The sequence below is a fragment of the Pelophylax lessonae genome (genome assembly GCF_965119305.1).
Source record: "Pelophylax lessonae genome assembly, chromosome: 9".
Lineage (NCBI taxonomy): Eukaryota > Metazoa > Chordata > Amphibia > Anura > Ranidae > Pelophylax > Pelophylax lessonae.
Genome location: NC_138776.1, coordinates 113,694,398 through 113,709,189, shown reverse-complemented (window position 1 = coordinate 113,709,189; position 14,792 = coordinate 113,694,398). Strand labels below are relative to the sequence as shown.

The 14,792-nt window shown below is 44.8% G+C and overlaps 1 protein-coding gene across 4 annotated transcripts in view; it reads right to left on the bottom strand.

The window, feature by feature from the left end:
- Window positions 1–14,792, bottom strand: part of FAM13C (family with sequence similarity 13 member C) — a 323,331-nt gene that overhangs the window by 216,163 nt on the left and 92,376 nt on the right. For all 4 annotated transcript variants that reach the window (XM_082267352.1, XM_082267355.1, XM_082267354.1 and 1 more), the window contains one exon: window positions 9,400–9,598. In XM_082267352.1, the coding sequence (XP_082123478.1) occupies window positions 9,400–9,598 (199 nt within the window). The remainder of the gene's footprint in view (window positions 1–9,399; window positions 9,599–14,792) is intronic.

The following is a 14,792-nucleotide window of genomic DNA, read 5'->3' as shown; positions in this document are numbered from 1 at the left end:
ACAAAGTATTGAGCAAAGGCTCTGAATACTTGTCTACATGTAATTTTTTTCATTTTTAATTAACCCCTTAAGGACTAAGCCTATTTCTATTTACTAAGCCTATTTCTGACACGTTGTTAAAATCAATATTTTTTGCTAGAAAATGACTTAGAACCCCCAAATATTATATATATATATATATATATATATATATATATATATATATATATATTTAGAAAAGACTCTGCATAATAAAAAGGCTGTCATTGCAATATTTTTGTCACGTGGTATTTGCACAGCGGTCTTTCAAACGCAGTTTAAAAAAAAAAAAATACACTTCACTGAATATTAAAAAAACTAAACAGTAAAGTTAGGCCAATTTTTTTGTATATTGTGAAAGATGAGGTCATGCCCAGTAAATAGATACCCAACATCTTAAAGTTTAAAATTGCGCACACTTGTGGAATGGCGACAAACTACGGTACTTAAACTTTTTTAAAGCGTTGCCTATGGAGATTTTTAATGGTTTTAGAGTTACAGAGGAGGTTTTTGCTGGAATTATTGATCTCGCTCTGACAATCGTGGCGACACCTCACATGTGTGATTTGAACAGTTTTTATTTGCGGGCATGACTTACTCTACGTATGTGTTTTCTTTGGCGCGTGAGCTCAGGGGGACGGCGGCACTTTATTATTATTTTTTTCCTATTCATCCCTTGTGAGTGATATTCATTGACAGGTACTCTTTATGGAGGGATCTGGGGTATAAAAGACCACTGCACTTCAAAGTATTCAAAACCCAAAATCTGCATTTTTGAATACTGTCAGTTTTTTTAAATCATAAGGTCGCTTCCAGGTTACATGTTTGGAGACCTGATCAAAGCCGAATTCGACTTTGTACGGGACTCCAACCTGCTCGCTGGGATAACGGTTGTTATCTCCAGAAAGCCGACCATCGGCTTTAAAAAAGGGTGATGCCTCTAGCTGCAGGCATCACCAAGGTACAACCACTTCTTCAAGTCGACATACATGTACATTGGATTGCGGGAAGTGGTTTATTTGCAAAGGTTTCAAACAAACTTCTTTCATGTTGTCATTATGGGGTATTCCTTGTAGAATTTTAACAAAAATAATGAATTTAATCCTTATTTATTTTTTTTTTAACTTTATTGCAGGTTTAAAAAAAAAAAAAAAAAATCTGATCACTTTTATTGCTGTTACAAGCAATGTAAACATCCCTTATGACACCAATATGCAGTGACAGGTACTCTTTATGGAGGGATCGAGGGTCTAAAAGACCCTCGACCCCTCCACTACACTTTCATGTATGCAAAACGCCGAAAACGGCATTTTTGCATACAGTCGTTTTGTAAATCTGCCGCCTTTTGCAGCAGATTAACCCGGAAGTGACGTATGGACGCCGCCTCCGGGTGATGTCATCGGAAACCCGATCGAAGCCGCTTCCGGTGGGACGGGAGGCCCGGGCAAAGTCACGGAAGGCGGCGGGAGGGGGGGGGACGTTCCCTCCCGCTCACCCAAGTAACGATCAAGCGGGTCCCGAGCCGCATCGGTCGTTACAGACAGAAAGCCGACCGTCGGCTCTAAACCACAGTACCGGGATGGTGCCTTTGGCTAGAGGCATCATCCCGGTATAACACCGCAAAATCTGCCACCGTAAATATACATTACTTTGCGGTAAGTGGTTAATGACCTCACATTGTTCTGTCCAGATGGCTAGATAATTAGTTTAGTTGCTGTATACACTATCTGTATATGCTACTGTAATCAGCCAGAGGGGAGGGATTGTTTACACTGTATGAGTGTGTAAAACTCTGTTCCTATTGGATTGTGAATGTTACGTCCAGTCTTCAACAAGGTCCACCTGGGCGGTAACCTTGTGGGTGAAAACTGTATATAAGTCTGTTTCTTGTTCAATAAAGTTGTTCTAGAGTTTCTTCACCCTCAATCTAGACTCCTGTCTCTTATTGGGGGAATATGCTACAAGGGATTGCTATGGTCTTCTGTACTCCCTTAGATAATCACTAAGCTCTTGTAAGAGCTTGTGTAAGAGCTTGTTCTGCTGCACTCTCTGGGGAAAGAGAGGTTCACCAATGGGAACCTGGAGCCTTATTGTAGGTCCAGGGTGGGTAGGAGACGGCGAGACCCTAACCAAGCTGCGGCGGTTCGTGGGGTCTGAAGTGGTTACGGTGTCTGGTGGAGTGCTTGGAGCCCTCTGGAAGCACTAGGAGCATCTGTCAATGGAGGTACCCGGTCATGGTGCTGGTTGATCCGTTACATTGGTGGCAAGCGGTGGGATGGCTCCTAGTGTGAGGAGAAGCAGCTCAGAGACACCTGTAACGTTATGGAGCGAGCTAACACCCGTGCAGCGTCCCCATATGAGGAGTTTCTCTGGAGGTTGCAGCAACACTTGGTCCAACTGGATGGGCCTGTATCAGAGGAAGCCATACTGGACTGGAGAGATTTCACTCGAAAGGAAATGTGGTATGAGGCCTTAGAGAATGTGCAGTGGAGGCGGAGAGAGAACCTTTCCAGCGATGAACAGCGGTTCCAGGTATACGTTGCCCTGCGGTTACCTTTCCTAGGAGAGCAACCCCTGGATGAGTGGGTGACGGAGCTGTGGGACCTGATTTGGAAGGAGTTGTGGCTTAATGAAGCTTGCCAGGCACTAAAGTGGTACGCCACCCAGAACGACCACTGGATGGCTGACAACAATATGCCGGAAGGTGAGGACTATAGTGGACTGGGCTTGCTGTGGGAGGCCTTTGAGGAGAGGGACTTTGGATGTCCAGCAGAGTTTCGACGCTGGGAAATCCAGGACACCAGGGAAGCCCTACTGGGTCTCCCCAAAGCGGATGACCTAGGGTCAGACCTGATTCATCTGGTCAGAATGGAGTGGGAACTGGAGCAGGACTACCATCACCTGCTCTGCTCCATTCCACCCCAATCTACCCTGCAAACAGAGCCGGAGTCCTGGGTGGCAGATCCAGACCCACAACCCTTCAGTTGGGGAGACCGTACAGACTGGTGGTACTGTGAAGACCCACCGATGGCAGGTGGAGATGGGACCGAGGTCTCTCTACCAGCCCTACAGGGAGGCTGGGAAGCCGGCCCAGGTCCCCAGCTACAGAAGGAGTTACTGGGAATAGAGACGGTCGCGGTTCTACCCCCCAGCGGCAGACAGAGTTACAGGAAGCCGAAGGTGTCATCCTTCCTTCCCAGCAGCAGTGTACCTTCCAGGGAGAGGAGACAACCAATCCATCTCTCCCCAACCACAAGGGAGACAACAGCCCTGACCACAATGGTGCAGATGGGACCGCGGTCTCTGCACCAGACCTACAGGGATGCTGGACAGCCGGTCCAGATCCCCAACCTACCCTGCAGGAATACCAGGAGGAGGAGTTAAGCGATCCCTCCTTTCTACAGCAGACCCCCAACCAGGTCCTGGGGGTAGTATTCGTCAACTTCAACCCAGCAGAAGAGCTGGCAACAGGCCAGAGTGCTACCAACCTCTGCCCAGCAACCGCAAAAGCTACAGTCTTCACTTGTACACCCCAGGGATGCTGGACAGTTGGCCCAGATCCCCAACAGCCTGACGAAGTAAGCCCCACCACCCTGTCTTCTCTCCAGCGGCTGAAAGGACTCCCAGGAGAAGGGCCAGTCCACACTTATCTCCAGCAGCGGGTATGTTCTGCGAGAGAGGCAGAGGTTGGCTGGGTGAGTAACACTGTTTTCCCGACAATTTGTTTGGGGTACTGGGTGGGTGCACACATTGGGAGGGCCTGTGGAACACAGCCTACCTTAGAGAGGTTGGAAAGTTCCTCTCTCAGCCTACTAGGCTCCTCTTATGTCTCTTAGGGACACAGGGTGCCCAAGAAGCCCAGTCTGGCCTGCCCAAACCAGACTTTCACAGACTGATGGGCTATGAGAGCTCCATGCGCCTTGCCAAGACAAACTTACAAACTATGTGGAACTTTGTCAAGGAAGCTGCCATGATGGATTGACTCTTTGGGACTTATTACCCGACTAACTCAGGCACAGACCAGTTGGGGGTCTGGTACCTGGTTAGTCTACCTTTGGGGGGAAGATATGTGACGGTACTAACCGTCACTATGAGTGAAAGACAGATAAGTAATGGTTTGGATTGCTTCAATATTTGTCAGCAAAATCTTCATATAGAAATATGAAGATTTAATACCACCTTACACAGTTTATTCCATGCTTGGCTGTGAGAGACACAAAGACTGTCATTCGCAGACTTCCCTATTGTTTGTGTATTGGGAGGGAATGTGTATTGTGATAAAGTTTACCTGTCTGTTCCATTGTTAAATGTTAATGACCTCACATTGTTCTGTCCAGATGGCTAGTTAGTTTAGTTTAGTTCCTGTATACACTTTCATCTGTATATGCTACTGTAATCAGCCAAAGGGGAGGGATTGTGTACACTGTATGAGAGTGTAAAACTCTGTTCCTATTGGATTGTGAATGTTACGTCCAGTCTTCAACAGGGTCCACCTGGGCGGTAACCTTGTGGGTGAAAACTGTATATAAGTCTGTTTCTTGTTCAATAAAGTTGTTCTAGAGTTACTTTACCCTCAATCTAGAGTCCTGTCTCTTATTGGGGGAATATGCTACAAGGGATTGCTATGGTCTTCTGTACTCCCTTAGATAATCACTAAGCTCTTGTAAGAGCTTGTGTAAGAGCTTATTCTGCTGCACTCTCTGGGGAAAGAGAGGTTCACCAACGGGAACCTGGAGCCTTGTCGTAGGTCCAGGGTGGGTAGGAAACGGCAAGACCCTAACCAAGCTGCGGCGGTTCGTGGGGTCTGAAGTGGTTATGGTGTCTGGTGGAGTGCTTTGAGCCCTCGGGAAGCACTAGGAGCATCTGTCAATGGAGGTACCCGGTCGCGGTGCTGGTTGATCCGTTACACTAGGGATCCCTTTGCACCTTGGCTCAACAGGATCAGAGATTGTCCAAGGACCATGGATTCTTGTCCCATTTTTCTAGAATCTCTTTTTGCTGGTATGGAACTGAGCAAATGGAACCGCCTTGAAGGTGGAGACTATCAGACCCAGCATCTGCATGCAAGTCTTGAGAGATGAGCGGCGGTTGGATAACAAGAGCCGAATCGCCTGCTGCATTTTCAGCAGCTTTGTTACTGGAAGAAAAACCAAGGGCTGAGACTGAATCCAGAGTCCAGAGTCAGACCCAGGTAGTCCACCTTGTTGGACGGAGTCAGAGCTGATTTCTGGAAATTCAGAGTCCAGCTGAACTCTTGCAGAGTTCGCACCGTGATGTCCAGATTTTCCTTCAGGAAACATGGAGACTCTGCTCTCAGAAGGAGATCATCAAGATACCCCAGTATCGAGATCCCCCTCTGCCTGAGTAAGGCTAACACCGGGAGCAACACTTTTGTGAACACTGGCGAAGCTGAGGCGAGACCAAAGGGTAAGGCCACTAAATTATAGTGCTTCTCGCCTACTGTAAAGCAAAGAAAACGCTGATGCCCAACATATATTGGGATATGAAGGTAAGCGTTCTTGATTTTGATAGAGGCCAGAAAATCCCATTGATGAAGGGAAGCCACTACCATGCCAATGGACTCCATTCCGAATTTCTGAATCCACAAAAAGCAGTTCAGGGTCTTGAGGTCCAAGACTGGATGGAAGACTGGAAAAAGATAGCGGACCAGAGATTCAGACTTCCTATCTATGGGGTCTTTAACCACTTCTGGACCGGAAGGATTTGCCCCCTTAATGACCAGGCCATTTTTTGCAATATGGCACTGCCTTACTTTATTGGACAGTTGCACGGTCGTGCGACACTGTACCTAAATACAATTGATGTCCTTTTTTTCCCACAAACACAGCTTTCTTTTGGTGGTATTTGATCACCTCTGCAATTTTTATTTTTTGCGCTATAAACAAAAAAAGAGCGACAATTCTGAAAATAAAAACTATATTTTTCACATTCTGCTATATAACTCACACTGCTCAGTTCTGGCTTCAAGAAAATGGCAGCCGCTCTACAGTATAGGAACCCAAAAAACATGGCCGCCCGAACCCCTGTATGGGGCCACCGGAAAATGGCAGCGCCAAGCGGTGAGGCGCACGATTCCCGGTGCCCAAAGGGACCCCTGAGGTACTGTCAGCAGTAAGAGGTCCTATACGGGAACCCCCCCCCCCCCAGGACAAATACCACACAAAAAGACAAGTGAAGCCGCTGTCAGCATGCTCCCTTCCCCCCTCCAGCCACAGCTCACCACCACAGAGAGAAACAATTCAACAGTTTAAGCAGTAAATTTCTCACTCATCCCAGAACGGGAGTGGGGGGCATGCTAGTGCAGGGGAAACCCTGCAAGTGAGAGGGGGTTGTATCTGGGAAGGAAGGGCCTATGGGGGGGGCCTAGCGACCCAGGGAGGGGCCCGTGTCCATCCCAAATTTTCCTAAGTGAGAGGGGTGGACACTACTCACCACACCTTTGGAACTGGGCGGGCACCATTTCGGACAGATCACCTTAATCTTGGGACGGGGGGTGCTGAGGGCCAGAAGTACGCTGCGACTTAGGCTGTGACCAGGTCGTGTGCGTCTTTGCAAGGTTTTCCACTCACAGCCCTAGTCCTGTGGGGCTATGTCACAGCCGACCTAGCACAAAGCTGTGTTCTGCACGTGCTCACTGGCCAGACTGAGAAGACCAGAAGGATCTAGGATAACCAGTGCCTCACCCAGTCCGGCAGTTGATTGTAGTTATCACAGGAACAGACTTGATTGTCGAAGAAAAAACAACAAAACTAAAAAAGTTCAGTTTAAAAAAGGAAAAAATGCCAGGACAGGAGATTGCAGCATAGAACTAGGTCCTTACTTCTGACTAGGCAGAAAAACCCTTTTCCGCCTAGTGTCCTATTACTAAGGAGAGCAGCATAACCCATCGGTCAATGAAGATATAAAGCTGTGTCCTTCATTGAACGAAAGAGAAATTTGCTTTCAGTTATACTTTAACCACTTGCCGACCGCCGCACGACTATCTACGGCGGCGGTCAGCCCCTCACAGGCAAAGTGACATAGGGCTACGTCACTAGCTTGTGAGGGTCTAGGGAGCGAGTGCGCGCCGCCGGAGGCGCGCTCCCGCTCCCGCGTGGTCACGGAGCCCCCCGCGCGTGTGACCGGCGGACCCGATGTCCGCCGGCCACTCTGCGATCGGCGGGGGAGAGGGAGAAAGTCAGGCAGCTTGTGTAAACAAGCTGCCTGTCATTCTCCCCTCTGTATGAGAGATGATCATATGGATCTACTATGTAGATCCGTTGATCACTCTGCATACAGCTGAAGCCACAGCCAATCACAGTTAGAATCACGCCCCTAGGGACACAAACAGCCCCTCCCTCTCAAATAAAGTTAACCCCTTCACTACCAGTGTATTTTTACAGTAACAGTGCATATGTATAGCACTGATTACTGTAGAAATGTCACTGGTAACCCCAAAAGTGTCAAAAATGTCAGTCAAGGGTCCGATCTGTCCGCCGCAATGTCGCAGTACCGCAAAAAAAAAAAAAAAAAAAAAAATCGCAGATCGCCGCCATTACACGTTAAAAAAAAAAAAAACAACAAAAATGACAAAAATCTTTCCCTTAGTTAGTAAACGCAATAACTTTTGCGCAAACCAATCAAAATACGCTTTTTGCGATTTTTTTTACCAAACATAGGTAGCATAAAAAAAATTGGCCGAAAATGTTAAAAAAATTTTGATTTTTACATTTTTTTGGGGGGAATTTCATATAAAAAAAAAAGGGAAAAATATTGCTATTTTTGCAAAATTTACGCTCTTTTTTTGTTTATAGCGCGTGATCAAAAAATCGCACAGGTGATCAAATACCGCCAAAAGAAAGCTCTGTTTGTGGGAAAAAAAGGATGCCAAATTCGTTTAGGTACAGCGTCACACGACCGCGCAATTGTCCGTTAAAGTCACGCAGTGCCGAATCGCAAAATACCCCCTGGTCAGGAAGGGGGTAAAATCTTCCGGGGCTTAAGTGGTTAAATGTACTTTGGCGCCTAGACATTCTGCAAATTCTACATTTGGAGTTGACCCCTGAACTATATTCTGGCATTTGAAAGGTAGACTTCAAAGTTCCTTAGCCAGTTTCCCCTTTCACCTTAGTCAAAATTATCTTAAATCATCACAAAGGGCAGCAATTACAGTCACTGCAGTCAAGTGAACTACAAAATTGTTGCAAATAGGAGAGAGATTTTTAATTTGAAAAAGCAACACAAACCTTACTAATGAAATGAGAGCAAGTTTCAGAAAAGTTTTCAAGAGATGAATTTTATCATCCATCCCAAAATACTAGTTCAGTAGCAGAATTTGAAATAAAGAACATTAGGTATGCATGTCAGCTCGTAAGTTTTCAAAGTTATCCAAGTATTATACAGTCTTGCCACACTTACAAGCCAAACAAGATTTAGTCTAACCATTATTATACATTTTGTTTTTCTTATATTCTCACATAAAGAAGGCAATATTCATCCCCAGGACTAGCTTCCCTAAATCTAAATTGTATCATACAACTATTACAGTACTTGTTCCCCCCTTCTGGCCTTTGAAAGGTAGGTGACAAAGGAAACTGGCTAAGGAACTTTGGAGTCTAAGTTTAGTCAAAATGATCTTAAATCATCACAAAGGGCAGTAATTACAGCCACTGCAAAGTGTCCCTTGTGCTGCAGGCTGTGGTTTTGGGAAATATGAAGTCCTCTAATTCCTCCAGCTGCCACCCCCCACAGCTGCAGCTGTAATCTTCAGTTGCTGTGGGGGTTAATAGTACGCATTGAGGGACCTCTTATAGGCATTCGTCAAGAGTACTGACTATGCCTGCACCTTTCTGCCCTTCCTCCCTTTCACAGAATCTTCTATCAATGAAAATCGATCTAAGGATAGATGATGGGTGTATGAATGAAAGGTCTGCTCCATCCATGGATCGCTTTTCATTCATGGAAGCTATAGTATAGCTTCTATGATTGAAGGAGGGAGGTGGAAAGGGCGAGCCGAGTGCCTAGGTCAGGTCCCTCGGCAGGTATTAACCCCGCAGCACCAGAGGATCATGGCTGTGGTGGCGGGGGGAATGTGAGGGCTTTGGTTACAACACTAAAATCACAGCCAGCAGCACGAGGACACTTTGCACTGACTGTAAATACCCTTCCTTGCACTATTTTTTTAAGTATTTGAACTTTGGTTTAATGTCTTCAAGCCAGTAAGATCGAAAAGACTGCATTTGTATCCTGTGATACGCAGTAACCCATTGATGGATGACAGAAAGATTTGAGCAGTTTAAATTCTTGTTATTATTAACAGGGGGCAGATCCCTCTCTAATGCACATTGTCATGGACTATAGGTGCATAAAATATATTTTTACCTGACTGCCTTCATGGATCCTCCCATTATCTGTTCGGAGACCCGACTTTTGCTGCTTCGATTGCAAGATGCCAATTCCATGTCTGGTTGAGCAATCAAACATCTTCTTGTCCATGTGATGCTGGAGATCTCGGGAAGAAGCAGCATTTTCCTCCAGTTCTGTAGCTCTGTGAGGGTAGTTTTCTTTGTTATTGTCATCTCTGGTAATTAAAAAATACAATAATAAGAATACAGTCATTATCCTTCGCTAGATGAAATCCCCAGTAGACTTTCACATCTTTCAGTGGCAGAGTGCTGGTCAATACTAGGTATTCACAATGTTTTTTTTTTTGCATACCATAGCATGTGCAAAAAGGTAATTTAATGCTTGTTCTATATTGTACATCTGCACAGTAGGAGGATTTTAGGGAAAATCTTCGACAAATTTAAATATACAATACTGTGTAAAAGTCTTTGGCAAGTGTGAAAAAATTATGTAACTTAGGAATGCTTTTAGAAATAAAGTGTTTATTTGTATCAAACAAAATGGAAAGTAAATGAACCAAAGCTAAATCCACAGCAAATCAATATTTGATTTAACCACTCTTTGCCTTCTTAACAGCATCAATTCCTCTAAGTACACTTGCACACACTTTTTGAAGGAACTTGGCAGGTAGATTGTTTCAAACATCTTGGAGAAGCAACCTTCTGTAAATGTAGGCTGCCTCAAATAAGGGCTCTTTGGGGGCTAAACCATCACTTTCAGGACTCCGTGTTCTTATTTACACGGAATATAGTGCTTTATGGCATTGGCTGCATGTCTGGGGTTGTTGTCCTGCACAGAATAAATTTGGAGCCAATCATATGCCTCCCTGATGGTATGGCATGATGGATAAATATCTGCCTGAATTTCTCAGTGTTGAAGACACCATTGATCCTGACCAAATCTCCAACTCCATTTGCAGAAATGCAGCCCCAGACTTGAAAGGAACATTGCTGCACCGCTCTTCAGCCATTTGCAAGCAAACTGCCTTTTGCTACAGCCAAATATTTCAAATTTTGACTCATCAGTCCAGAGTACCTGCTGTCATTTTTCACCCTATTGCACCCCAGTTCCTATGTTTTTGGCATAGCTGAGTCACTTTGGTTTCCATATCCTATGCACGAAAACATAGAAACTGGGGTCTAGAAAAGAGGCAGCAGGTGCCTCTGGACTGAGGAGTCAAAATTGGAAATATTTAGCTGGAGAGCGGTATAATAATAACAAATAAATGGTTGAGCTTCCATGCAAGTTTGGATCTGCATTTCTGCAAATGGAATTGGAGATTTGGTCAGGACCAATGGTGTCCTCAATGTTGAGAAATACAGGCAGATACTTACCCATCATGGCATACCATCAGGGAGGCATGTGACTGGCCTAAAATGTATTCTGCAGCAGGACAACCACACCAAACATGCAACAAATATCATTACATAGTTACAAGTCCATCCAGTTCAACCAAAAAAAAAAACAGTATTGAAAACCCAACCATACAATCCCATATACACAATCCTATACCCGCTGTTGATCCAGAGGAAGGTGAAAAATAAACCTCAGCAAAGCATGATCCAATTTGCTACAGCAGGGGGAAAAAAATTTCTTCCTGATCCCAGAGAGGATATCAGATATTCCCTGAATCAACTTTACCAAAAAAAATTTTAGTATCCATTTATATTATGTACACCTAGGAAAGAATCCAGGCTTTTTTTAAAGCAATCTAGTGAGCTAGCCAGAACCACCTCTTGAGGGAGTCTATTCCACATTTTTCACAGCTCTTATGGTGAAGAAACCTTAAACATTAAAATATATCTTTAGTGTAAAGTAGAACAACCAGTCCTGAAAGTGATGGTATGGCCCCCACAGAGCCCGGATCTTATCATTGAGTTTGTCTGAGATTAAATGAAGAGACAGAAGGATTTTAAGGCAGCCTACATCGACAGACGGTCTGTGGTTAGTTCTCCAAGATGCTTGGAACATCCTACCTGCGGAGTTCCTTCAAAAACTGTGTGCAAGTGTACCTAGAAGAATTTATGCTGTTTTGAAGGCAAAGGGTGGTCACACCAAATATTGATTTCTCTTCTGTTCATTTACTTTCCATGTTGTTTATTGATAAAATTAAACTATTAACACTTCTAGTTTTGAAAGCATCCTTAATTAACAGAAATGTAAAATCAATAATGATTCAGGGCTGCACCTGTATGTAAATACATGGATCAATAAAAAACTTCACATTCAACCAATGTATAAATTCAATATGTGATCAAACCATTTCATATACAATAAATATATACAACGGGTAAAATAAGTATTGAACACGTCACCATTTTTCTAGGTGAATAGATTTCTAAAAGGTGCATTGACATGAAATTTCCACCACATGCTGTTAACAACCCATCCAATCTATACATACAAAGAAACCAAAACAAATAAGTTCAGAAAGTAAGTTATGTGTAATAAAACGGAATGACAGAGGGAAAAAGTATTGAACACACTAATTGAAATGTATTTAATACTTTGTACAAAATCCTTTGTTAGTAATGATAGCTTCCAGAGGCTTCTTGTATGGAGAAACTAGTCGCGTGCATTGCTTAGGTCCATCCCTTTGGACATGACCATGTACTACGAAGAATTAAAGCAGTTCCGAAGGCAAAAGGGGGTCCAACCCAGTACGAGCAAGGTGTACCTAATAAAGTGGCAGGGGAGTGTATGTGTGTGTAGATGTATATATCACATGCACAAACAATGTACATATAAGAAACAAGTCCACATGAATGTGTTCTTCCACCACAAATTAAATCCTTTTGAATGCATGCTGATTCTTAAAACAATCTTCACACCCTGTGTCACCACCACCAACTGCGCTTATCTCATCTTTTGACCCATAGATAAAAGGTCTACAAAAAAAAAAGTTTGTTCCTTTAACCACTTGCCGACCAGCTGCCATAGTTTTACTGCGGTGGGTTGTCTCTGTTACGCGAAACGACGAACCTGTACGTCGCTTCATGTGTAGCAGATAGTGGGGGCGCACACACACGCCGATTGGCTAGAGGGGGAGCCCCGCAGGGGGTTCGGCAGACGCGATGTCCGACGGGCACCTGCGATCGCTCCCCATGAAGTCAGAACGGCAGTCTGACGATATAAACACAGCAGACCGCTGTTCTGTCAGTGTAAACACGGCAGATCGCTGTTCTGTCAGTGATGAACACAGGGATCCTGTGTTTCTCCTATTTAGGGACACAGGTCTGTGTTCATCCAGTGATAACAACCCCCCACACAGTTAGAAAACATCCCATAGGCACACATTTAACCCTTTCATCACCCCTGGTGTTAACCCCTTCCCTGCAAGTGTCATTAGTAACAGTCCATATTTTTAGCAGGGATTACTGTAATAATGTCACTGGTCCCTCCGAAAAGTGTAAAAAGGGTCAGTTAAGGGTCCGATCTGTCCGTGACAATGTCGCAGTCCCGCTAAAAATCGCAGATCGCCTCATTACTAGTAAAAAATAAATAAATGATGACATAAACCTATCCCCTATAACTTTTGTGCAAACCAATCAATATACACTTATTGGGGGGGGGGGGGGGTTTTACCAAAAACATGTAGCAGACCACATAGTGGTCTAAATTGATGAAAAAATTTGATTTTTTATTTTTTTATTGGGAATGTTTTATAGCAGAAAGTAAAAAAAATTGGATTTTTGACTTACCGTAAAATCCATTTCTCTGATGTTCATTGACAGACAGCTCCTGATCTTCATAACCATTGGGTTATACTGCCCCCTACAGGAGTAGGACACAAGGCAGAAAGAAAATCTGGCTATGCCTATGGGTATACTCCTATGGGTATACTCCCTCTCCCTGCTATAGGTACTCAGTTTTGTTACAAGCAGTGTCAGAAGAATTACACCTCCACAGAGGGGTGGGTGCTGTGTGCATCAATGAACATCAGAGAAATTGAATTTTACTGTAAGTTAAAAATCACAGTTTCTCTTTCGTTCATTGACGAACACCGCTCCTGATCTTCATAACCATTGGGATGTCCCAAAGTAGTGTTAAACATGAGGGGTGGGAACAGCAAAAAAATTTCCCAGGCTAAACAGTAGCCAACCAGGCAACAGGAGCTCAACCAAAACAACTGGAGCCCACCTAAAAGAAATACACCCTCAAAGAGGATCAAGTCCTCTAAACAGCAGCCTGCAAAACCTTGCAGGCAAAAGAAGCAGATAGAACTTTGAACTTAAAGAACTTTGTGAAAGTTTGCAACGACGACCAGGTGGACGCCTTGCAAACCTGCGTGACTGATGCATGGTGACGGAAGGCCCAGGAGGCACTGAGCGCCTGAGTAGAGTGCGACTTTACACAGAAAGGAGAAACCTGACCCTTGATGGAATAGGCCTGAATACCATCTGTCTGATTCCTCTGGAAATGGTCGCAGAGGAAGCAAACAACCCTTTCACTTTCTCTGCGAGGCCCATCCGTGAGCACAAATAGTGAGTCTGACTTCCTAAAAGACTCCATAGCTGCCAGGTACACACTAATTGCCCGGGCAACCACATGGAAGGCTTACAGGGCAATTTCCTTTGGCCTGGGACACAGGGAAGTCAACACAATGTCTTCATTCAAATGAAAATCTGAGACAACCTTAGGGAGGAATGGCGGACAGGGGTGAAGAACCACCTTATCTCTGTGAATCGCCAAGTAGGGTGAATGACAGGATAACGCCACCAATTCCGACACCCTGCGCGCAGAGGTGATAGCCACCAAAAATGCCACCTTCGGAGACAGCGTAAGCAAGGGTATCTCCTGAAGTTTCTCAAAAGGAGGCTTCTGGAGGTTTGAAAGCACCAAATTGAGGTCCCAAGGCGGCAACGGGGACCGCACTGGAGGAACCAAATGTCAGACACCCTGAAGAAAGGTACGCAGCAGGGAGTGTGTGGCCAAGGGTAGTTGGAAGAAGACCGCCAAGCCAACACCTGGTCGTTGATGGTACTCAGGGCCAATTTCTGTTCAACCCCCCATTGAAGGAAGGTCAAAATCTGAGCCACCGAGAAGGAGCAAGGATGAACCCCAAGAGACTCACACTATGCAATGTACGTCTTCAATGTATGGTGGTAGATCTTCCTAGAAGTAGATTTCCTAGCTTTTAACAGCGTTGGAATCCCTTACTCAGATAAACCTCTATCATTCAACAGTCAAGCTGTCAAAGCCAGTGACTGTAAAGCAGAATGGAAGATTAGTCCTTGGGACAACAGATCATCCCTGAGAGGAAGCTTCCAAGGAACATTGGCGACCAGACGCATCAGATCTGTGTACCAAGTGCGGCAAGGTAAGTCCGGAGCCACTAAGATGACCGGAATCCCTTCTGCCTCGATCCT